The sequence below is a fragment of the Ambystoma mexicanum genome, chromosome 1p, assembly GCF_040938575.1.
Source record: "Ambystoma mexicanum isolate Mex_15411 chromosome 1p, UKY_AmexF1_1, whole genome shotgun sequence".
Taxonomy (NCBI): Eukaryota; Metazoa; Chordata; class Amphibia; order Caudata; family Ambystomatidae; genus Ambystoma; species Ambystoma mexicanum.
In genome coordinates, this window is record NC_090921.1 from 1,056,611,773 (window position 1) to 1,056,635,328 (window position 23,556).

The 23,556-nt window shown below is 45.3% G+C and overlaps 1 protein-coding gene across 1 annotated transcript in view; it reads left to right on the plus strand.

Moving 5' to 3' along the window:
- Positions 1 to 23,556, plus strand: part of CTCF (CCCTC-binding factor) — a 601,567-nt gene that overhangs the window by 110,976 nt on the left and 467,035 nt on the right. Inside the window, exon 4 of the mRNA XM_069604497.1 lies at positions 20,909 to 21,042. Within this exon, the coding sequence (XP_069460598.1) occupies positions 20,909 to 21,042 (134 nt within the window). The remainder of the gene's footprint in view (positions 1 to 20,908; positions 21,043 to 23,556) is intronic.

Sequence of the window (23,556 nt, forward strand, 5' to 3'; positions counted from 1 at the left end):
TAGCATATTGACAGGGCTATAAGAGTATTTAAGAGTATTTAAGAGCACAGAAATCGGAGACTCATCCTAAAATCATCAAAAAGTTGCAAGAGCAAACACAGTAACACCAAATTACCCTAAATCCTTAACCCATATCCTAAGACAGCATGGTGACAAACAAGCATATCTATTCCAGGTGGAGGTTACGAATAAAACTCGATAGGGCCAAACCCTCTACTTGTTCCAATACACAGGCAACGTTGCCATACTAGGTCAATCGAGAGACCTAGAAATTGTAATTTCAAGACATTCAGGCAAGAGTCTCTCAGGACATTAAGATGAGTGCAAAACAGAATAAGGTGTTTAGCCGTTTCAGGAACTAAGTAACAAAATCTACAGAGACTGTTAGCCGGTGTAATCAGTTTCCACCTCAACTTAGTATCCCGAGTAGGTAGAATATTCCACCGCAGTCTGAGTAGTGTTTGTCTATGATCCCGATTTGGAAAAATCTTAAGAATTGGAGAGAGAGTTCCTCTTTTTTTGTGCTCATGAGCCAAGTGAGACATAGAAGCTTATGTATGAAAAGCATCCACAGTCCGGCACCAATCAAAATCCCACAGCTTCATTTTAGTTTTAGTCGGGTTAGTGATTAGTTGCTCTAAGTCTGAACTGATATTGGCCAGAATATCTTCACAGAGCATAGCAAATTTATGTAGGAAACCAGATCGATAAATGTTATTGCCAACCAGTTCGTATAGCGTGTTGGCGGTAGGGGCCTTTAGTTTAGCATAGAGCAAAAGCTTCCTCCACTCGACTCGTGCAGTCAAAGAAATATAGCCTAGCTCGAAACGAATCGCAGCAAGGGGTACTGCATTTGGGATGAGTAAAACCCGTCTCCATATTTCCCCTTCAATACCCTCCAATTTGGCGATGGTTAACCGAGTGCCGAACTCTAGGCCATATATCAATTTCGGTGCGATTTTCACCTCAAAAAAGAGTAAAGCAGGTCTAATGGAGAATCGGCCATATTTACGGTCAATTTTAAGGACCTGACTGGCCAGAACCTTGGCTTTATTCAAGAGAAGAAGGTTTTGCCCTTTTGAACCTCTGCTTGCTCCCAGGTGATAGCCCAGGTAAGTAAGGCAAGTGGAACTGGTTACAGTCACATCACTTAACTTCCAGAGATTTGTTTTCTTCCTAACAATCCCTTTAGAAAAGGCAAGGATTTTGGTTTTCGCCGGATTAATATTCAGGCCATTAAGTTGAGCATAATTGGCGAATAGATCCAGCAAACGCTGTAACCCCACCTTAGTTAGATCGAATAGAACAAAATCATCAGCGTAGGCCAGCCAAATAAGCTTCAAAGTGCCAATACTCGGCGCTAATAGCCCCTCTTTCAAGAGGTGCTCTGCTGCATCTGAGACATATTGATTAAACACCCAAGGGGCTAGCACACAGCCCTGTCTAACCCCACGATGAGTACGGACAGTATCTGACATATCCCCCTTTTTATTTAACCGGATTCGAATAGTAGAATTGTTATAAACCCCCTCCATTAGGCTAATTAAGCCCCTAGGCAGACCCCAGGCATAGAGTTTTTGCCAAAGCCTATTTCGGTCAACACAGTCAAAGGCTGCCGAGAGGTCCACTGAGGCCATAAAAGTGGGTCCCCTAGTTGAGCTCCAGGCAGTCTCCTGAATACACTTAACTACCAGACCATTGATGTTAGTTGAGTGGTTTTTACGGAAACCCGTTTGAAAGGGGCTCAGAGGATGGCAAGTTTTTTCCCATTCCCTTAAATGTAAAAGAAGGAAAGCAGAGAAGAGTTTGCAATCCGCATCTATCAAAGCGATAGGCCGATAGTTTTTAGGATCGGACCTACTACCGCATTTGAAGATCGGAATAACGTGTGCGGTGGACCAAGAGATAGGACAAATCCCAGTTTGCAAGATATCTCGAAACTCAATACATAAGAGATTGGCCCAAAGATTTGGGTCTGCTTTAAAGGTATTATTAGTTAACCCATTCGGGCCAGGGGCTCTTGAGCTCTTACACCTGCAAATTAACTCCAGGATCGTATCAGTATTTAACGGGGGATCCCATTTTGAATAAGGGACTAATGGATCATAATCAGTAAAGCTGGCCGTTACCGCTAGGGGGCTAGGAGAAAATCTATTAGAATAAAACACTAGCCAATCTTGTTCCGCAATCGGATTAAGTTCAGCAATGGCCTGGTTACAATCCTGTCCATTAACAATCTGCCAGAAGGCTCCCACATTTGCCTTCATAATAACCTGTAGCATTAATTCCGAATCCTGCTGTAACAATTGGTGTTTAATTGTTTTGCAGTAGTTCTTATAGGCTAATTTGACCTTCTTAATAAGAATTAAACGACTGGACAGGTCGCTTGTTGCAGTTTGTAATTTCCTAATGTTTTTATTCTTAATAGTTTTTGCAGCTGCCAACTCAGAATTATATTGATGTGAATGCCTGACAACTGGAGTTCGATTTGTAAAAGAACTGCCAATATCGTCTACTGCCACTTGTATCAAGGTAGAAACCGTTGCCGAATTAAATGTTGTCAATTTCCAATCAAGAGTAGTCTTATTAAGCATGTCCCACGGTTTACCATTCAAGGTTTCAATATTTTTAGGGGACCAGCGAATAGCAGATCCAGATAAATTTGGAGAAACCACGATCGGCTGGCACAACCGCTCCTTTCTCAGGCAGATGTTAAAAGTTGCCGTTAATAAACCATGGTCACTCCAAGAATTCAAGAAAATTTCAAACTTCGAGCATCTTGTAAGCAGGAAATCATCTACAAAGATATAATCAAGAATGGAGGTGGAAGACCCCCGCCTCCAGGTATGACTAAAAGGATTTAAAGAGGGTGGTGATAAGGGGTTGTAAACCTAGATTGCCCAGTTCAATGTACCAAGTTTGACTAGCCAGTTTTTTCCATTTGTCACATCGGTCAGAGGGATACAACTCACAAAGTGCCCATGGTGAATAGTCAAATAAACCATCACAGTTCAAATCCCCAGCTAGTATTACATGACCTGAGACATTAGCCAGCCCCCACTCCAAAATAATCTGAGAGATAAGAGACACAAACAGCTTAATTTCACCAACCCCTGTATGCCAATAGATGTTAATAATTAGTAATTTTAGATGGCCGGTACTAGAGTTCAGGGCTACCCCCAGCGCCCCATAGGGAAGACCCAAAAGAACCTTGCCAGCAAGCCCACAGCAGTTATCCACTGCCACCAGTAGACCACCCGAAGGTCTACCCCTCAGGTTATGTCGGGCCGGCTGGTCGAAAATTTGAAAACCATCTAAACAAGGGGTTGAGGTCATCCAAGTCTCTTGAATGCAAATAACATTAGCATCTCTCAGCCGATGTAGGCACTCCAAATTCGTGAATAGGTGTTGATTACCTCTGGAGTTCCAAGATTTTATACAAAAGTTCGACTGAGGATCTGAGGTCGAATTTGGGAAAATATAGCTAGGGCACAAGTTTTTGCCACAAGGTGGAGATGATGGTAGCCCAGTCAACATCTTTATTTTGCTGGTGCAATAAAGTTATTGAAGTGGGCAGGGAATCCTGTCCACCTGTATGAGCCCCTATTGGTTTAACTGCTGATTGTAGAGAAGAGGGCCCATTAGTCGGCAGTTCCCAAGGTGAAGCCGCTTCCACTCTGAAGCCCAATTCCTTCAGAGAGTCTTTTTGAGTAAGAATCAGTTCTTTAACAAATGGTGATGCAAGAAGAATCATGCTCATATCCACAGAATTACAATCCACAAAGGCCACTCTATCAATGTCCTTAGAGGAAATGAGAGCGAGGGCAGGGATTTCAGAGAAAATGGATAATACATTTCGACGATTCAAACAAACAGGCTCTTCCAATTTCAACAAGCTTTGGATCTTTATCAAGTGTAAAGAGTTAAGTTTCTTATTATTCGTACATTCTTGGCGTATTAAATTGCCTGCTGATAAATTTTGAGGGCCTTTCATGTTTGTATCAAGATGTTTGGCAGCAGCAGGGGGCAAAGTTCTGGTCTGTGGTTTGTATAGACGATCCACCAGGTTGCGAATCCCAGCAGAAATTGTGGGGTGGGTAGGGGCAGACAGATTGTTAGTGTCCTGAGAGAATCCCCTCACCAATCCCAGATCCAAAGGAAAAGCAGGGATCAGGGGCTGGTGAAGTAGTGATTTCGTTGGAGATTGCAGTTGAATGGGACCCCAATTTGCCGGGGTTTGATGAGGCCTTAGGACCGACGCGCTCTGTGAGCAATTTAGCTCGGGAACTAGAGACACGGCCCGAGTCAGGGGAATTGCTTCCAAGGTTGTGAATTTTACAATACCACACCCCTGATGTAAATTACTATGATTTACACCTTGTGGAATCACGGGAACCATGAGATGATCTTCACACAGCTTGGAGTTGTTGGTACCACAAGCTTGTGTCGCGCCAGAATCCACCAAAGCTGCATCGTAGGTTTTAAATTTACTCATGGCAGCACCAAGTGGTAGATTGCTGGAATTAGTAGCTTGTAAAATCAGCGGAACCATTGAAGTTTCCTCGGTAGACCTAAATTTACCTGTACCACATCCATGTTGAAGTGGCACCAAAGGGCACAGTTTTGAGATAGAGGAGGCAAATAAGGTTTCACCTATGGACTGTTTAGGGGGGGCCAAACAGAATTTTGGAAGGTTGCCAGACCACTTGTCAGAAACAAGTGTAGCTGGAGGGTTACAATTAACAGTTTGAGCCATAGAGTCAACCAATTTAATCATTGGAGGCTTAATAACATTCGTTAAGTTACCCTTAGAGGTAGAAGCATTATTCGAAAAAGTGAAAACCTTTGCAGTAGATTTGGTAAAGAGTATATTAGTTTGCTTAGTGGCCAATTTCCGCTTGATAAGGCGCGATTTACGTGGGGCCATTGTTTTCTTGGAAGTTGGGTGCTTAATAGCACTGTCATGTGGACATTTAAGACCCTGGGTTGGAGTCAAGCTTGTACCAGGACTGGACTCTATCGGCCGAGTAGGTTTAATATTCTTCAGTAGCTCCTCAGCAGTATTACAGGGAATTGCCAGTGAAATAGGCTTAGGTTGTACAGAGAGAGTTGCTTTATTAATAGCGTTTGCTATAATAACTGGAGATCCAGTAGAGTTAGATTGACCCCGAATAGAAATCGGGTCAGGCAAGCATTGGATAGGGTCGGCCAATATACCTATAGCCGTGGTAGGAGTACCAGAACAAGGAAAAATTGCTGGTAAATCATAATCGTGAGCAGCAGCATTATTAGAAGATTCCACTGGCAAGTTGTTATCGGATATCTCTATAATTTGGGAATTGACCCTGGCTGTTTGACAAGAGGGGGTTGGAGAACTATCGCCTTGTGAAACTTGCACCGGTCGCCTCTGGGATATCTCTGTACCGATCCAATCCACTTTATTATTAAGATCCACTAAAATATCTGTGCCAATACAATCAATTTTTAAATTAAGTTCTGTCATTGCAGATTTGACAGATTTCAGCTCAGACCAAACATTGTCATAAAGCTCAACAAAGGAGCTCAAAACAACGTTAAGGGCTGAGACTGTTGGGTGCGTCAAGCGAATTCGTTCATCCACATCTTTCAATGTATGATGTAAATGCGGAGAATTTGCTTGGTTCAGATTGGTTGACAGAGGGCCTAAGTCGGAAACATCGTCCGCAATGTTGTTTTCAATGACTTCAATAATGTTAGTTAGGGCGGTAGGTGTATTATCAGCCACTGGATCTTGGGAAGAGGATCTAGAGGTTTCCGGAATTCCAGTAGTACATGGCAGATTCATCGCTTTATCCGCACACTCAATTATGCTAAGGTCAGTGATATTATTATTTCCCCCAAAAAAAGCTTGTGTTGACATTGCCGAATGGTCTAACATAGCGTTGCCTCTAAACACTTTGGGAAGTTTTATTTCTGTGCTAGTTGAGGTTGCTTTTAGGATGTATTTGTCCATGAATGTCTGGCCAAGTACTTGGTGGCGTACTTTGGTTTGTCTAGGAGTTTTATGTAGTGCATTATCACCTGCTACAGAGACACTGGTAGTTGCGTCTATAATCTCGGGGTTATGGATCATAACATTATGAGTGGTTAGTGGAATACTATGTTCCAAGGTGTTTAAAATAATAGGCTTTATCGAAGTGAGGCTGCAAGACATAGCATTATTTATAGAGGGGATAGGTTCCACCGAAAGTGGGGCACTACAAAGAGACTTAGAAGTGATTGAAGACACAGTATTAGATAACCTACACTTGGCCAGGATGCTGGTAGAGTCAACCTGTGAGGCCGGGTCCACTGAGATAGCATCCAATAGGAATTGAGGGCCTTTTTGGCTGCGCAAACCAGATCTCATCATAGAATAAAATAAAATCAGAGATTAGACAATAAACTATCGTTGTGATAAAAAATCTTAGCCGCCAACTTCCTCCAGTATAAAATGATGTGAGTCTCCTTAGTGTGGTTAACTTAATTAAAACAAATATAGCCAGATAAAAAAATAAACAGTCAATATGCGTGTTAATAGACTATAACACCACTGGCTCTAAAAGCAAAGATTTCTCTTATTAAAAAGTAGAAAATAGTCATTGACAGTAGCTTAGTAGGTGTTAGAATGGCAATACCGAACAAACAGCCGGACACACTGGTAAATCTGGATGTAGGAGGCTTACTGGTTGAAGGTCGCCGTCCACGCCGAACAGCCAAACAGCACCAGCCCTTCTGCCACCAGGGCTTACGCCGCGAGGGTGGCTTCGCGGCAGTTTTGAAGAGAGTCAGCGAGTCACGTGAGCAGGTCACGTGATCCTCAGCGGCTCCGCCTCCCTGTAGCCAGCAAGAGCCCTATGCTCGCAATGCTGTTAGGAGGTGGGGCGGGCTGGCTGTTGTAGTAGCAGAAGGTAAGTAAAACAGCGTCCTGCAGCTCCGGCACCAAATAAAGACAATGCCTTCAATTTTTTTTTTTTTAAATAAGCACTAGCTGCGGTTTTTTTTCTAAGTTTTCCGGGCTGGAGGAGCCCAGAAAACTTAGAAATAAAACCACAGCTTTAAAAACGTTGTATTTATGTTTGCGGTCGCTTTTGAAGCGACCGCAAACATAAATACAACGTTATTGTCTTGGAAAACGCTGTGGTTTTTCTTTCCAAGTTTCTCAGGCTCCTCCGGCTCGGAAAGAAAAACCGCAACGTTTTCCAACACAACAGCGTTGTTTCTGCCTGAATCTGCTTTACCATTTGGGGCTCTCGGGCTCCCAAAGGCATCTGAAAGTCCTTGAGTGGATCAAGCAAATGCGCACGTAACTCCAAACAGCAATGTATCAAGAAAAATATGTTGCACCCTATTTCGAGACAGCACCCAAGCTGTTCCACAATGACTTTTCCAAGCCCAAGTGCACAGGTTTAATGAATTAAGAGGACCCAGACAATCCAGTAAGACCTACCTGGTACCCCAGTCATCTCTAGAAAAATGCCCCCCTCTGATGCAAGTTACAGCCCTCCCTCCAAGAACAATCACTATAACACCAGCCCTCCTCTACTCTCTTCCACACCCAGGATGTTCTCATACAGTTTACACCACTGCAGCCGGCTCCTGTGCAGGACCGCTCCCAGCCTTCCTGCGAGGAGAATTTCTTTGACACGTTTTTGTCCCTTATGCGGTCTCCGCAGATGGGGAACATTCTTAAGGGCGTGATTCAGGACATTTGCCCATACTGCTACCTCAGCCGGTGCCCGCGCAGCCTGCACCTCCACCGCTGCCTTTACCTCTGGATCTAGTCGCAGCGTGCCCAACTCCAGCGCCTGGGAAGTCTTCAGCGGCAGACTAGACGTCTAGACCCAGTGGCCCCTACTAATGCAGGAGACCACCAGGACACCGATGAGGAGGGGCTGGACACACCGTCTTTAGCAAGGGCCTTTCACAACAGAACCTCTGGTCTAGAGGAATACCTGGGCATCCTTCAGCCCCAGAACGAGCTGCTGAGTCGGGTGTACTGGCAGAAGTACTCACTATCAAGGCGGAGTCAAGTCCGGCATCCCTTTTGCAGAAGGATGTGGTAGCTCTGGCTAAGCAGCGTTTGGCTCAAGCCCCACTCCACACAGCCTTTCCACTGCAATCAAACCAACCAGAAACACTAAGATATAAATTCATCAAGCTCGAGAGACTATGCACAAGAGAGATCAATAAGTTCTGGGAGAGATTCACACTCCAACCTCGAACAAGACAAAGATCCCAGAGGACTCAGAAAAAAAAAAACTTCCCCAAATTTAACAACCCAGAAGACGCAGATCTTGTGGGGGAAATGGGAAGACAATCTGGCAAACGGTTCCAAAGTAATGCTAGAACTTTTGATAGAACACGCAGATGGAGAGCACAAAAGGCTGACTACGGCTAGAGACAAAGTCAGGGAAGACATTGAAGCAAGCAAGGCATTGACTAGCTTGAAAGAGACGAACTACAGGCCAATGTACGACATAATAAAAATGCACCAGGACGAAGAAGTCAAGATCCGGAAATGTAGGACATTTTCGAGAGATGAAAGTTATTATAAAGATGACGGAGTATTCACATTCCAGCCTAAATATGAGCATTACAGAACCTCTTCAAGAGAAAGTACTCCAAATAGCTCTCCACAGAGCTCTGATGGTGGATAGTGAGCCAGAAAGTAACACTTGACAACCAACCAACCACAAGTGGCAGTAAGACGGCTACCGAAGACTTAACAATGACACTAAGCAAACAGAGGATACCGTTTTTTAGATCAGAAAATACAAAAAAGCAACAAACCCCTCAACTACCAAGTGTGTGGGGTTCCAGGACCCCTTAGAAGAAAATACGACAATGGCATTATTAAGCAGAGGCAAGAGGTGGACGAAGGAAGCCATACAGCAGAGAACTAAGGTATACTCCGATTAACGAGGTCAAGGACACAACTACTGTGAAGGGAACAGAGGCAGTGAACCTAGTGATGAATTTATCTCGACATACTCTAACCAGTGCTGAAATAAGTATGCTAAACAATGGATTATCATTTGCACCAACACACACTCTTAACTATACAGATGCACACATTGACCTTTTTAATTTACAAGAAAGCTGAAATTAAAGACATTATTTGCCAAGAAAGTGCAGTGGAAGCAAAAGCAAGTAACCAAACCATTAATAAGTGACGTTACGATGGACAACACGGAACAGACCACATCTTGGTGAACTTTACCATATGCAAAACCGGAAGAGAAACAAACAAAAGCCTCACTAATGGAAGAACTTGACTTTGAGGAATGTTCCTGAAGCAGGAAAGACCTCCTAAGGAAATCTACTTTTACCCCAAATCTCCAAGGCTATAATGCCATCGAAATTTTTTCAAAGGCTGTGGCAAGCGATCTAGAAAAATAGGAAGATCACAACCAAAGGAAGAACAAGAGAGGGACATACTTATTTATTTTGACGCTTATATAGCGCGCCGAGCCTGGGGGCATCTGGGCACTTTCTTAGGTGATAGAGCAAGTTACAGTTGTTGCACAATCAAAGCATGATACAGACAGTAGTGGAGAGTTACAATACAATACAGTACAGAATACAGTGGTTGCATGCAAGTATGCTACATATGTAAAGTGTGAGGGGTTTACAGATGGACAAATGGAGAACAAAAAACATAGGCAGCTTTCAGGTACATGCGGGCGTAGTTGGTTAGAGGCTAGTCGTGAGCCGAGTCATAGTGGGCTGAGCTCTTGGTAAAGAGGTGCGTTTTAAGACGTTTCCTGAAGATCCAGAAGGATATGGGCAGGGAGTTCCAAAGTTTGCTGGGATCTGGGGGGAAACTGCTACCACTGGCTTTTTGAAGATTGAATCTGGGAGTGTCGAGGCGGTGCTGATAGGTTGCTCGGGTCGGTCTGGAGCATTGTCGGTGTGAAGTTGTTGGCAATTTAGGAGGGTGTCAACTGGTGAATACATTTGTGGGTTAGGGTGAGTGACTTGAACTTGATGCGTACCTGTACAGGTAGCCAGTGTTGTTGGTGTCAAATGGCAGTGATGTGGATCGAGCTGGGTGACATTGAGTGCAGCTCTGAGGGCATTGTTTTCTAAAACCTGTAGCTAACTGATGTTCTGTTTCAAAGTCCCAGCATAAAGTGCGTTGCAGTACTCAAGGCGTGTGAGGACTAGAGTTCTGGCCAAAGTCAGGCAGCTGCCAGGGGAGTGGAATTTTCTGCACGCTCTAATGAGTTTGCATGTGTATGCGGTTACTGAGGTGGTAGCATTTGTTGAGGTTTAGTGCTGAATCTAGGTAGAAGCTGAGCGTTTTAACCTCGGTGGCGACTTTGATAGTGTCCATCTATGGTGAAGGACCTGAAGAGGGTATTGGGTTTGGAGATGCTGCGTTGGGAGCCGATGATGAGCAGCTCGGCCTGATCATGAGCAGCTCGGTCTGATCATCGTTCAAGCAAAGACAGTGTTGTGCCATCCAATCTTGGATGTCACAGAAGATGGTGTTGTGTGATAGTGTCCTTGTCATGGTCTCCGGAAATCGGTATGAAGACCTCAATGCCATCAGCGTAATTGGTGTAAATGACACCCAGGTCGTCAAGGAGGTCGAAGAGAGGCTTGATGAATCTATTATACAGTGTTGGCCACACAAGAGCCTTGTGGCACTCCACAGGTGACTGGGGTAGACGGTGATTCAGTTTTGGGGCGGAAACCTTCCATAGTTCTGTCGCTGAGGAAGGATTTTATCCAAAATGTGGCTTTGGTGGAGAAATTGGCTGCTAGGGAAAGGTGTTTACATAGAATGTTGTGATCCACCAGATTGAAGGCAGCGGAGAGGTCTAGAAGGAGCACAGCTAGTTTCCCATTGTCCGTTTGTCCATTTGGATTTTTAGATCCATTAAGGCTTTTCTGTCCCATGTCTTGGGTGGAAGCCGAATTGGCGAAGCCCTAAAATGTTATTTTCTTCCAGGTAGTTCTGGATTTGTAGATAAGCTACCCGATCAAGAATTTATAATAGTTAGTGGGTGTGTTAGGGTCCAGTGATTTATTTATTTTCTTTGTTTATTTTTTTTAAAATGTTTTCAGTAGGGGGAAGTACCGATGTGGTTTTTTTGTTTTTGTCGGAAGGGACACAGTTGTTTTTGAAGGAGGCGTTGATCAGGTTGGTGATTAAGGGGTCTAGTTGATGGGCGCAATCTTTGATGATTGTAGATGGGTAGGTGTCTCCTTGGCATCCAAGGTTTGAGGCTGAGGATGATTTTTAGTACTTCCGGAATAGAGACCTCAGAATTCGACTAGGGGAAGCTCCTTGTGGAGAGTGGATTTGGCAGTGGGGGTTGAGGGTTGGGGTTTGTGGAGTTTGTCTAAACAGTTTTTTTTTTTTTTTGTTTTGGCTTCAATGGTTGATTGGGACTGATTTTGTTTTTGAGAGCATTTTGGATGTTTATCACACCAGTTCACATCTTTGTTGCAGTTTTCGGGTGGTTGGGACTTGTGTTTCGAATTCTCTAAGAATAAGGAAGAGTTCCTTTGTAATGGAGCTGGCTTTGGCAATTCTGTCATTTCTGTCATTGTAAAGTTCACCTTTGGTAAGGAGTAACTCTTTCTTATAGTCCCTGGAGGCTGTATCAAAAAGATTTGTAATAAGGAGAAGGTATGCAGGTTTTTTTAGTTCAAGAGTGAACCAGGTCTTGAGGTGAGCAAGTTGTTTGGCTTTACGTGTTGAGAGCGGCGCTATTTTGTCAATAGCATATAGCATTGTGTAATTGTATATTCTAGTCAGGGTTGAGGGTTGGTGGAGTAGACCGGGGCGGTGTGGGGGGCGGGGGTCTCTAGTATAGGTTGCAGTAGAGGGAGCTGGTTATTAGCAGTGATATTTTTTTTGTTTCTAGAGGGAGCTGCTGGGGCTGTTTGTGGGGAGGTTGGGGCTGATCAAGGTGTTAATGTTGAATGTGATAAGGTGGTGGTCTGTCCAAGGGTCTAGCGTGCAACTTTTTGCATGAGTAGGGTCCTGGATTCTATGAGTAAAGCTGTGAGAAGTTAAAGTATTGGCTAGTGATGAAGCAATGGTGTCCAGGGGGTCGTTCAAACCCAAGTTGAAGCCCCCAAGTAAGATTGTTTGTGATTGGAGTGTGGAATTGGCAACTGAGAGCTGTGTGATCTCCGGTTTTTGGAAGCGTGAGAAGGGCCAGGGGGGCGGTAGATGAGGTTAATGTTGAGTGTCGCTGAGAGTGACAATTTCACAGATAGGAGTTTGCATGAGGTAAGGGGAACGGATGACTCCTCATGTTCAAGTGGGATTTGGCTATGATGGGCACTCCACCTCCTTTGGCCCTGGGTCTAACCTTTCTGCATATGGAGTAGTTGTCCGGGACAGCAAGGGACAGGGCTAGCCCTGAGGCTTTGTTTAGCCAGGTTTCAGATATGTCTTGGCAGTCCAGGTAAAGGCAAGAGATATAGTGTCAGCAATGTTGAGTGCTTGGGCTGGGATGGACCTGGCGTTGATGAGGGCTCCGATGATGGTAGGCGAACCTGAATGCCCAGGAACTCCAGGCACTCGGAGCACTAAAAGCAACCTGGACGTAATCATTAAAGAAACGGATAAAGGAGGCATTATAGTGATTATGAACAGGGTAGACTATATACAAATAACTGACACACCTGAAAAGACCAGGCTTCTACGAAATGTTGCCATCCAACACCACAGCCGGGATTGAGGAACAAGCATCAACTCTGATCAACAAATGGCACGAGAGGATTACTCCCTGATGATGAGGCTAAATATCTCGGGATTGATGATCCCAGAATTCCCACTATATACACTTCCTCCCAAAGGTACATACGCCATACCTTATACCAGAAGGGAGACCAATTGTGAGTGCAATTGAGTGGATTGACGAGCCGATGGCCAAATACGTAAATGATGTAATCGAGAAAGAAGTACCAAAGATCTAGCATATTTAAGGGACACTGTGCATGCACTGGGAGTTCTACAGGAAGTGAAATGGGAACCAGGATATATACTTGTGACAGTGCAAAACCTGCATTCCATAAATGCAGAACTTGTTCAATATGTCCACACACATTAACTAAAGAAGAATATTGAGCAATTTATAAATTGTAGATCAACATTTGTCACCTATGCAATCATGTTTGTGTGTGTGTGGACTTAAGTATATTGGGAGTACCATCCGCGAACTAAGAAGGGGGATAAGGGAACACAGCAGGACGTTGAGAGCTACAGACACCAGATACCCACTGTCAATACATTGCCAAGTGCAGCATCAAATGGACAACCAGAAAGAGATTAAATGTTTTTTTTTTTTTTTTTAATTGTGATTCGCGAGGAGGCAACAGAGTGCTGAAGCTACGGCACTGTGAAGTTAGACTGATATGCAGAACAAGGAATGTTGAGCATGGCCTCAACACAGAACATGAACTAAATTTCTTTATATGATGAGCTATTTATTGTTGGAACAAACTGTTTTCAAACTGTTTTCTTAACCCAGATCATACTACTTCTCCATCATTGGATCTTTCATGGATTCACATGCTGTGAATATTCCCTGTCGTCAGGCTGGGAACCTCAGTCATTTTAACCTAGCGTTTTCCTATGGAAATCTTTGACACTTCAGTGTCCTATCAACGTCCTTTTTGGGTGCTTTAGTCCCCACCAATAGGACGTAGGGTATAAATAGCACCGCCCATGTGGCAGATTTCAACTGTCTCCAACTGTTGGGATCACCTTGTGTTTGTTGTGTTTTTCGCACGTGTGTGTGTACTATTGGTATTGAGATGGCTTCTGGGGCTCTGAAGAAATCTGTTCCGGCCCTGTGCGACTTGTGGGTTGAAGGTGTATGAGGGTGACTGGCATATGGATTGCCTCTACTGCCTATACCCCCATCACTCAGCCGACTCTTACGAGATTTGTAGAGGATTTTCGCAAAAGACTCTTAAGGACCGCAATCAGCGGTTGGTTTGTTGGCTTAATGAGGGTACCTACCCCGCCTCTGAGGTAGGGTCAGTCCGGAGCCTGTCCTCTAAGCAGCCTGTACAGGTGGCGGATCATCGCCGGGCAGCGTTGGCCGAGCCTCCGGCTAAGAAATCTCGTCCTGCTCCTGGGTCAGAGGTCGGGAAGAGTGGTAGATCCTCTTCGAGTAAGCAACTGTCGTAGGGTGCTGCTTTGTCCAAGCATGGTCGGTCAGACCATTCCCGAGGGTCTGGAGGTAGGCCCGAGAAGTCGGCGTCGCAGGAGAAGGCCAAGAAAAACTCCTCGTTGAAGCGCTCCTCTTCAGGGGACCATCACAGGTCGTCCTCTAGCAGGGAGTCCTCTAAGCACCGGTCCAGCGCTGCCAAGCAGGCAGGTTCTCCTGGGAAATCTACACAGCAGGTGGCGGTTCCGATGACGTCCTCGTCAACGGGGGTCCCGTCGTCGACGGTTGTCATCGGCCCCAGCGACAATAGGGTTTGATAAAGGCCCAATGCTTTTCTCGTGGTCGAGGATAGATACAGATGGCTTGATGCCGACGAGTGGCGTGTGGCAGTCTTCCACCTTTGACTCGCTTATGCCTGACACCATTCTACATCAAGAGACGGCTGCTTTTTCGGTGTCCTCGGAGGTGGACGACGACCGGGAGCCGGTGTTGGGTCCGTCTGCCTTGGGGATGCAGTGTGTTGGACCTTCGGCGGGGGTGCTGGTCCGGCTAGTTACCTGCTGGTGAACCCGCAGGCTATGTTGTCGCTCCAGGTTCTGTCCAAGCTGCAATCCTTGTTGGGCCAGCTGGATGCAAGGTTACCCCCTCTGAATGTGGTCCCGGTGGGGCCTGTCATAGATGCTTCTGGTGTTCCTCTGCGTTCGTCGGATACGGCTTGGTTGCCGGTGCCTCTATCGGTGAGTGAAGATTGTCCACGTTCCTACCCTGAAGAGGGTGAACTGCCGGAGTCTGAGTCAGACAGTGTGCCTCGGGACACCATGTCTACTGGTTCTTTGTTGCCGACGAGGGACATGGTGTGGGATACGGACCGGGAGGTGGAACAGCCTCATAGTCCAGCGCAGCCATCCCCTCCCGATGATGTTGGGGCGTTCCACGCCATGATGGCTAAGGCGTGTGTGGAATTTGGGTTGACTCCTGAGGACGAGCGGAAGGAGTGCTTCCTGTTCGATCACATGGGCAAGAGACGGAAAGCTGTATTCTCTGTGCCTATTCTGGACCATGTGTGGCAGGAGGGCCTGCGCACGATGCGACATCCCTTCTCGGAACCGGCTGTCAAAGGTAGGCTGGAGAAAAAAGTTCAAGGCCCCGGAATCTACCCCGAAGTACCTTTTACCTGGCATTATTGTCTGGAGCAGCAGCATGGTGAGGATGTGCAGGTGGGACAGGCGGTCCTGCAACGCCTGTTTCAATAAGTTAAGCCCCGCACTTTCGGGGTGTTTGTTTTGAACTTGATCACTGGATGGGTTTCATTGTCTCATGTATGTGATTCTGTTTCTATATTGGCTTGCCTTTACACTCCGCCATGCATGATTGGTACTGCAATGTAATCTATTGTGAATCCATGAAAGATCCAATGCTGGAGAAGGGAGTAGTTTCTTACCTGTAACTCCATTTCTCCAGCGTTGGTATCTTTCATAGGAAGGTACTCCCTTGTGCAAAACAATGTCAATAATCCCATTAGGTTTCAGGTAGGACCAGTGCTCCAGATAAGATTTTTGAGGTGGGAGTATTTTACTCTCTATTTTTAAACTTTGAGAGTAAAAATGACTTTTCTCCTTTGCAAGAGTAAAATGTATGTGACATCCAGCTGACGTATGCAAAAACTGTATGGAAATCATTAACATGCGGCAGCTTTCTGCATTGTGACAGAATACACATTTAATTATTTCTCTAAGGTCTGGCCATTTGATCTCTCTTATATACATTTAAATGTTGAGAACACAAAATCTTAGCCAATTACATAGTAAAGCAAACAAATTTTGTGTGTGTTTTGAGGTTATATAGCAGCATTGTCTTTTGATGTTTAATGAAAGTCTTCTTTTCCTGAAGCTATTGCTACCTGTATGCCAATGTTGTGGTACAAGTGTGCAGAGAGCCAAGGACTCCATGCTAAATTCTATATCTAATCTCATGGTCAAATGGTTTTTTATATAGCGCTTTTGGCAAAGTGCTGTACATAGAACATATTAATCACAATCAAACCGAAGTCAGTACTCCTTTATCAAACTTGAAAGGATGAAAGGTTGAGTTGGCCTTGCTGGGATTCGAACCTGCAACCTAGAGATCACGCACAGATTGCAGCAACTGAGCTATTTTATTGGCTCGCATCCTTTAGAGGTTGGTAACGGAGTATCGACTGAGGTATAATAATCACAGTGCCTAGATGTTGGATAAACCATGTATGAAGCACTACATACAGTTAAATACCTATCTGGATTATCACATGGACAGGTTTTGCTGAGTTTCTATTTCAATTGCAAAGTAATTTTCATTTGTTTTTAACAGTGCTTGCACTTCCTGGAGAGTCAGGTTTTGGATGTTTTAATTGTAGTCTTGAAGCTTTGAAAGGCTAGAACTGGTGCAATGACGATCACTCACCCTTGAGCAAAGACTCTGCTGCCACTGACCATTTATAGTAATACCCCATTGATTGCAAGGTTGAATGGATGTAAACTAGACTGTGCATACTCATCATTTTACACACTGTTTTTATAATTGGAGTGTAAAATCAAAAGTGTAAAAAATTATCTGCCTCTGCATGATTATGCACACCGCAGGAACTCTGAAAAATACAATTGTGCAAAACTGATTTGCTTTCACTGGGAAAAAAAACATAATTTGTTACAAAATATTAATTCACAATTGCAACTTAGTTTTCCACCTTATTAATTTTACAATCCTAAAATGCTAGGAAAATAAACATGCACAGTGCTTCTGTTTGCTCCATGAGCATCAACACAGCAGAAGCTGAATGGCAATAAACCATTCCCTTTATCAGTGTGCAGTTTCTTTTTTTTGAAAGGCTTCAGAGAAATGCATTGTTTCAGAGGCTTTTATCCATGGCTGCAGACAAAAATCAAAAGAAGACTTCAGGTTTCTCTCAAGTAATCTGACCTTTGCACTGCCATCTGCTCTAAACGTATGTGTTAATGTATACAGGAAAATAATAAAGCTGTCGTATTTACAAGATTTTCATGCGTAAAAAGGCCTGGTACGCACTTTATCTGGAGGCCTGGGTAGGACTATATCCTGGTTGCAAATGTGTTGACATGCCTTGCATCTCAGAATGAGTGTGTCCTATTTCACCCTGACACTCATTCATTGGTGCTAGAGCTAGCCATCTCATGTCAGACTAATAGGGGAAAATAAATGTTTTCAGTTGAGGATGGAATATACCATGTTCAAAGGTAAGTCTGGGAGAAACTGGCAATGTGTGGCACAGTCGTGCAGCTTGCACCAAGAAAGATCTTCTCACCCTTTGGTAGGAGACTGTAACCTCCCTGTGTAGCAGATGTTAAGCGCCTCGGTTGCGATAGAGAAATGGAATCTCTTGACAGAAATTGGCCCAGATAAACTGCCTTATGGACAATGCCTTAAAATGTCCTCTTTCTTTAACAGGCATCCAATGAAGGGAGCAGAGGTCTGGGGTAGTGTGTTCCCTGCCACTCAGTTTGAGTAAAACCCAGACGGAAGGGTTATGAATGATTTGAGGTCTCTTCATAGTTTTCAAAGGAAGGTCCAAGAAGATGGCACTGCAAACATCCATGCAACTAGGTACAAAGGCATTAACCAATTGGACTTCATGGGTGAAAAGACAAAATATTCCTAAAACCTGTCGAGTGTATGGAGATTGGGGGGGGGGGGGGGGGCTTAGGAGGGAGAGGACTGGTTGCCTGTCTAATGTTGGTCGAATGATGTGGATGAATCAGTGAGCACCTCCAGATTGAGCATATGTGACACTGATGGACTTCAAGATGCAGGGGCCATAGATCAAAAGGCTGAGGCACACTAAGGTCAGTCTAAGCAGTGCTGCAAGGATGACATCTGTACAAGATGGATTGCATTTTAGGGCTCTTTCTTTTATTCATCTGTTCTCTGAAATTCTCCATACAGCATCTGATGTGATGGTTATTTTCCGAGGTCGTCTCCGAAGCACAAGTAGTGCTCGGTGTCACTTGCATAGATAAAGTAGGTCCTACTTTTGTAACAAATTCGGTCTGTTTTGGGTTTGATATTAAGGTTAACTAATAGTGGACTCTGAGAAGATCCTTGTGGAACTCCACATTTGATTGTCCCGAGGTTGATTCAAAGGGTGGATAGCAACAGTTTTAAGAAAACGTTAGGAAACATTGAAGCCATAATAGGTCAGTGCCTCATCTAGCCCAGTTGTAAGTGAGACATTGATATTGGAGAGCTGCTAGAACCAAGGATATGCTTTCCAACCAAATTGTAAATTAACCCCAACATACATACCCCCATACCAGGGTACAAATATGTAAGTTGCAAGCGACTAGCTAGTCACTCGCCACCTCAATTTTAAAAGGCACACAGCACCCTATTTCTTACTCGGCAAGAGCCAAATATCACTAGCTAATGGTGAGTGCACATTTTTCACCTGCAAATGTTTCACCTTGGCCCATACCATTTGACTCGAAATATGCACCCATGGAACACAACCCTGCCAACAGGTACGTCATATCAACTTTTACACTACTCGTGAATCCCTCCCAAACACCAGTTCCTATCCCACTGACCTCCAACATTCTGCAGTACAAGTCAGCAGAATTTGAAGCCACCCCTTTGCCTATTCGTCTAGCATGGAACATGAATGGCCCTATTACTTAGGACCAGGTTAGACTTGTATGATCATTCAAACGTTGGGTCCCAACTGACTCTGGTCTCTTCAATTCACTCTTCATAGACCTAAGGTTTCTAGTATTCCTACCCAGCATGTGTCGCAAGTTCAGTTTGGGGGGCTTGTTTGGTTTCAAAGGCCTTTTGTGGTATTTTCTCCTAATGTCAGAGGTTGTTTTCCTAGTTCCAGTGTTGTCTCTGCAGACAGTCCCTCGATCTTGCCCTTGTGCGTTTGTTGGTTGTATTCATCGATGTGCATCCTTTGTTGGTCATAACAGTGTAAATCTTTCTTTCCAGTAGAAATTGAAGGCCAAGTGGGAATAACATGCACTGTTATTTTTTCCACAAACAATTCCTTTGTTTGCCTGCAAGAATAATGTCTTAATCGCCATGTTGGCAGCCAAATCTGATAGATTTGCTCTTCTGAGGCACCGCAGCACCTGAGGGCCTGCTTCACAGCCGCTTGCATAGTTTTCCTTTAGGGAAGTACAGTTTTACAATTAACTCTCTAGCCCGCTCCCTGCCTTCCCTGCTTGATGAGCCTGCTCTGCATGCTCTTTCGATCAGGTTTTGAACAGTGGCATAGTGTCTCAAACTCTCAGGCAGATTCTGCATGCAGGAAGTCACATTTGTGTCTTTTGATTTCCCCATCCCTTTCCCCCCTCATTCATATTTTGCTTCCTGAGGTTTGAATCTGTGATCAGGGCAGATTTTTCACAGGAGGTTCATTGATTTTTACTCTCCCAATTGCTGAATAACTGACTTAACAAGATGCAATGACCTTTTGATATTTCCTTCTTGAAGCCTTCGTGCTGCCCCTTGATTGTATGCAAACGTTTTCTTAAATGTTCAAACCATTACTGTAAATTTGTTTTTTCATTTTGATTGGCGTTTTTCTTGGATGTACGTTTGTGTATTGGAAGATGCAGGTGGGACAATGATTCCTTCTCCAGCACCTCCAGTTCACGCATATTGGAGTGTCTTGTCAGGTAAAATAATTAGTGATGATCATGAAAGAGAATCCATCTCATGTAGTGCGTTCTGCACCTCAGACTTGTTTGCTGGCAGTACCAAGGTTGTAAAGCCTCCGATATAAAGCCAAATTGGTAGCGGTGAGCAGGGCACCCAAAAGGAAAAATATGAAAGACGTCCCTTATGTCAAACGTTGTTGGAGTAACTGAGGATTGATGTGTTTAGCATCCCTTCCTACATGGACTTTCTGGATAGGACTCTTTGGCATCTCTAGCTCCTCAGTTGCTTCGGTATGGCCCAATTGTTTCCATTAATGGGGTGCAGAGCAGCTTTCCAGAACCAAAGTGGTGCTAACTGAACACCACCATTGTATTTCTCTCCACTTACAGAACGTGCACACATCTGAGTCACTCCACATCCATTACATTGCGGCTCAAATGCGTGAAGCAGAAAATACTTTGTAACCCAGGCTTGCTGCCTCCTGCATGGTAATCGGTTAATCTGACCGCATCGACACACTGTGCCTATTGCAGGAACAGGTTTACTGATCCGGAGCATACAGCACCATGTCCTTTTGGACACGCTCCCTCAATTATAAACAGATGACTGGTGCAATATGATTTGCAGAGGGCTGGGAGTGGGTGGAGCCTCCACTCCTGGGGCATCTGTGCTTTGACTTGGTAACTCAATAGAAGTGCAAGGGCATCTTTTCTTGTACCATCCTGTGGGGGTGTGGGAAGTTGGTGATGGTTGGGGGCATCCTTTTATATGCCTTAAGGTGTAGAGGCACCCATGGTAAAGTAGGTACTACGACGAGTAACATTTTGTTTGTGTATGTTGGTCATGGCTTCAGATGATCAGAAAAGACTTAGTTCTGGCTTGTAAATGCTATAATAAACAGATGTACATGCACATAGCCGAATACATTACTTCATTACTTAAATTACTTCAGGCCTCAGTTTACTTAAATATTGGTTACTACACCCACTTGCACCTGCAACATTATCAGCATGGTTGTTAGATTGAATTCTAGCAGAGCAATGAAATGGCAAACTATAATATTGTACTATTCTTTTTAGGTACTCGACCTCACAAGTGCACAGACTGTGATATGGCCTTCGTAACGAGTGGCGAGTTGGTTAGGCATCGACGGTACAAACACACCCACGAAAAACCATTCAAGTGCTCCATGTGCGATTACGCCAGTGTGGAGGTACGTTTTTACAACTGCACTGATTAAATGAAAATAAGGTTTGTACTTAAACTGTGAACTTCATCTGCCATACAATGGTAGATTACGTTGAGCACCTCCTCACTTTCAAGTGACCAGAGGGTTGAGGTACCATATTTTCATGTACTTGAAACCAAATCTAGTTCTGCAAGTTAAGCCCTTAGGTGAGGCTATTGTCACGTTGCAGTCCCCCTCAGGTCCATTTAATGGATGTCCATTATCTTCTACAATGGTGCTTGGTAGCTTATGTTAAACGGAAGCTTGTGCATGTACCCACATGCATGCCCTTTCCCCAAACGGCGTTCTTCAAAACCGTCTCATTATCTCATCTCCTGGTCTCCACTTACAGAGCTGTTTGAATCTTGTTCTAAATGCATTCTCCCAGAACCCTTCCATTCTCTGCAAACCTGCTCTCTGTCCTTCCTAAACGGTTTGCAGTTGCTTGTGCCACAGGCAACCTGGGAAAAGCATCTAGAATGTTGTCTTTTGCAGGGACTTTCTGTGTGCCACGTCTGTGGCCCTTCCACCATGCAGTTCTTCACTAATTGCCACACCTCCTTAGGTAATGTGTGCCTTGCGCAGCTTGGCTCTGTGCAAACTCTATTTTTGAAAAATCAAGCAGTTCAGTCCATCAAATAATTTTTTTGTTTTGTTCCCGAAGCTGCAGTTTATCTCCTGCATTACATTATTTTCTGATTCCGGTTTACCCAATTTGCTTTACCTTCCCTCATTTGTGATCTGTTTCACAGTCTGGTGCTGCGACTAGTCTCGATCCCCTTTTCACTTTTAGTTGGCAACCCACTTTCTCCAGCATGAGGTCTGGCATGGATTCACATGCTCATGAATATTCCTCGTCGCCAGGCTGGGAATCCTCGGTAAAGAAAAAAATCTGTTTGTTTCGTTTCTTAACTGTCTTTCTACTAATAACCAATCACTGGTCTCTGGGTCATACTGCCCCCAGCCAATGACTGCCCTCTACCTAAGCCACTCCTCTGGCAGCCTTCTTCAGATTTTTACTGCACGTTCAAGTGTTGCGAGTCCTTGTGCTATAGCTCTTGAGCTTTTACTGCGTATTGTGTTTTTTCAAAGAGTTTTGTTCTCATTTTTTGGTCAGTTCGAGCCTCAAGCTCCTTCTTCCGATTAACAGGGACCCGTTTCAGAATTTTCTATGCCCACCCCACCTCCCGCCCCACGGCAAATTTTCGTCGAGTTTTCACTTCTTGGAGGATTCCGGAAGATCTTTGAGGCCTACCCCGCGCGGTCATGGCCCAGGACAAAGGAGACACGACGCCTGTTGGATCCAAGCTGTTTAGGATCTGCCCTGGATGTGGATTACAGAATGTCTTCAAGGAAGATGAGCACTCCCGGTACCGCTACTGCCTTCACGACGACAAATCGCACGTGGAGAAGGACTGTGCGTTCTGTAAGAACATGTCCGTCCAGACAATGAAGGACCATCGTACTCGGCTCACTAACTGGCTGAAGGGGAAGAGCCCAGCAGCAGGTGAGAAGAGGTCAGAGCGGTCTTCTAAGACCATTGAGGCCGCTCGGGTGATGGGGGCCCAACGAAGGGCTAAGCACCGTGAGTCTGCGAGCAGCGGGAGCGCCGTTGTTTCGGGCTCCTCGGCTGCCAGGCAGGGCGCAATGTCACCAACGCCATCATCCATGAGCCAACGCTCTGTCTCTGTGAAGAGGAAGTCGGAGAACCCGGGTAAGCTTCGGGAGAAGCCCCGGTCGATCCCCACGTAGACGGCCAGGGGGTTCGGAGGGCGTGGCCGTGACCCTCCCCCTAAGGTGAAGGCCTCAAACGTGCCCAAAGTCTCAAAGGCCTCGTTTGAAGGAATCGTGGCGTCCCTGGCGAAGCCTGCGGAGGCTACCCCAGTGGAGACTACCTCTGGGCCTAGAGTTTCTCTGCTGCCTAGGAGGGAAACCTCTTTCCAGCCTATCGATAAGACCCCCGCGAAAACCCTGGGATGAGAGGGGGGGGTTTGGGGGCACAGTAGCCCTAACGGACACAGATGCCACCTCCGAAGATGAGCTGGCCGGCGTCAAAAAGATCCTGGACAAGGAGGCAAGGGCCTATGGGAGGGATACCGACGAGGCAGATGTAGAGAGCAATGGTGGGGCCGACGAGGAACCACGGACCGTGGGGGAAACGGAGGATCCCGCGCCCCAGCCTTCGCTCCCGTCGCAGCCGATGCCACAAGACAATACAGGAGCAATCTTGATGGCTTTGCAGGACCTGTGTACGGAGATGAGGACAAGGTTGCCCTTACCACCAGCGGACGATCCAGAGGCGCCTGGACCGTCGGGGAGCCCATCCTCCACCTCCCTTCCAGCCTTCACCCCATCCCCTCCTCTGAGGGACGAGACTGGGACAGAGACGGCGGGGACAGACGACGGGACGGGTCTCCCATCACCCGCTGCCCGGGCATCCCCGCCCGATGAAATTGGCTCCTTTCATGGGCATCGGAGCTTTTCCAGTTATGCCCCAAA